The sequence below is a fragment of the Plasmopara halstedii genome (assembly GCF_900000015.1).
Source record: "Plasmopara halstedii genome assembly, contig: Scaffold_2956, whole genome shotgun sequence".
NCBI lineage: Eukaryota > Oomycota > Peronosporomycetes > Peronosporales > Peronosporaceae > Plasmopara > Plasmopara halstedii.
Window position 1 is genome coordinate 1011921 of NW_020189861.1, and position 1062 is coordinate 1012982.

The 1062-nt window shown below is 40.6% G+C and overlaps 1 protein-coding gene across 1 annotated transcript; it reads right to left on the reverse strand.

Annotated features, from left to right (window-relative positions):
- Positions 1-51: 51 nt before the first annotated feature.
- PHALS_06326 (uncharacterized protein) lies at positions 52-389 on the reverse strand (the record flags this gene model as incomplete). Its single annotated transcript, XM_024719593.1, has 2 exons — positions 52-300; positions 369-389. The coding sequence occupies 2 exons, from the start codon at positions 387-389 to the stop codon at positions 52-54; spliced, it is 270 nt and encodes an 89-aa protein (XP_024584876.1).
- Between the last annotated feature and the right edge of the window lie 673 nt (positions 390-1062).

Below are 1062 nucleotides of genomic sequence, written 5' to 3' on the forward strand. Positions count from 1 at the left end.
AAATGATTTACATGCTAAGCTACTCCACAGCCCCATGGCTGCTAGCACTAGCTACAACAAAATCGCAAATCGATCAAATGCATCCAAGCAAATAGCATCAGTTGAGCCAGATACATCCTTTGAACCAATTACATAGTTTGACCCTGAGCCAGCACCTGTTGCAATGACGAAGTCAGGGTCACCACTGCGTGGCTCTGAGCCTGCTGCAAAGACTCCAATCAGACCTAGAGACCGTCGGGAACGCATATTCCATGGTGATTTCACTTCTTCAGGTAGCGACAAAACACTTGAGATTGATACCTACGAGAAATAATTTATTTGCTATAACATACAAAGCGATCATGGAGCAAAAACAAAAGAAACCATACCGTAAAGCTGGTCCATTCCATGTGGAATTCCATGGACTTCAAGCTTGCTTAAGAAGTGACAAATCTCAAGTAAATATCCGAACAATGCTTGTCTCTCATGCATTCGTAGATCTCTGGTGGTTGATAAGAGAAGACAGGCAGTTCAATAAAGCCCTATTTGATCTTTTAGACGAGCAGGAGCGTGATTTCATGAGGTATTGCTTAAATAAGTGTAGAATTACTTCACGAGGGTTTGAAAGTGCGTATAATCAGCTTCTTGATGGTCTCGTAAAACGCTTAAAGGTGCTTGAAGGTGCTAATCAAATCGGAGACGACAACCCATCAATCAAAATTGAGATGAAGTCCATTTTGGACAAGCTTTATGAGAAAAATGTGTTTTTGACCTCATACTACAGTCAATTCAAGCGTTTGATGAAGCTGTAGCTCGCTTAGACTCAACAATCTTGAGCTTAAATATACGATGCTTTACATTAAGTCATGGATGCTCTCATAAAAAAAGAATAAGACGTATCGAGTGATTCTCAGTAATGGTGAAACGATTGATTTCGGTGATACTCGTTATGCTCAATATAAGGACCGAACGCCACTGAAGGCATTTCAGCATCTTAATCACAATGATCGTGATCGACGAGCAATATATTACGCTCGACACAAAATTGACTACCCTGAATTTACACCAGATTGGTTGAGTAAG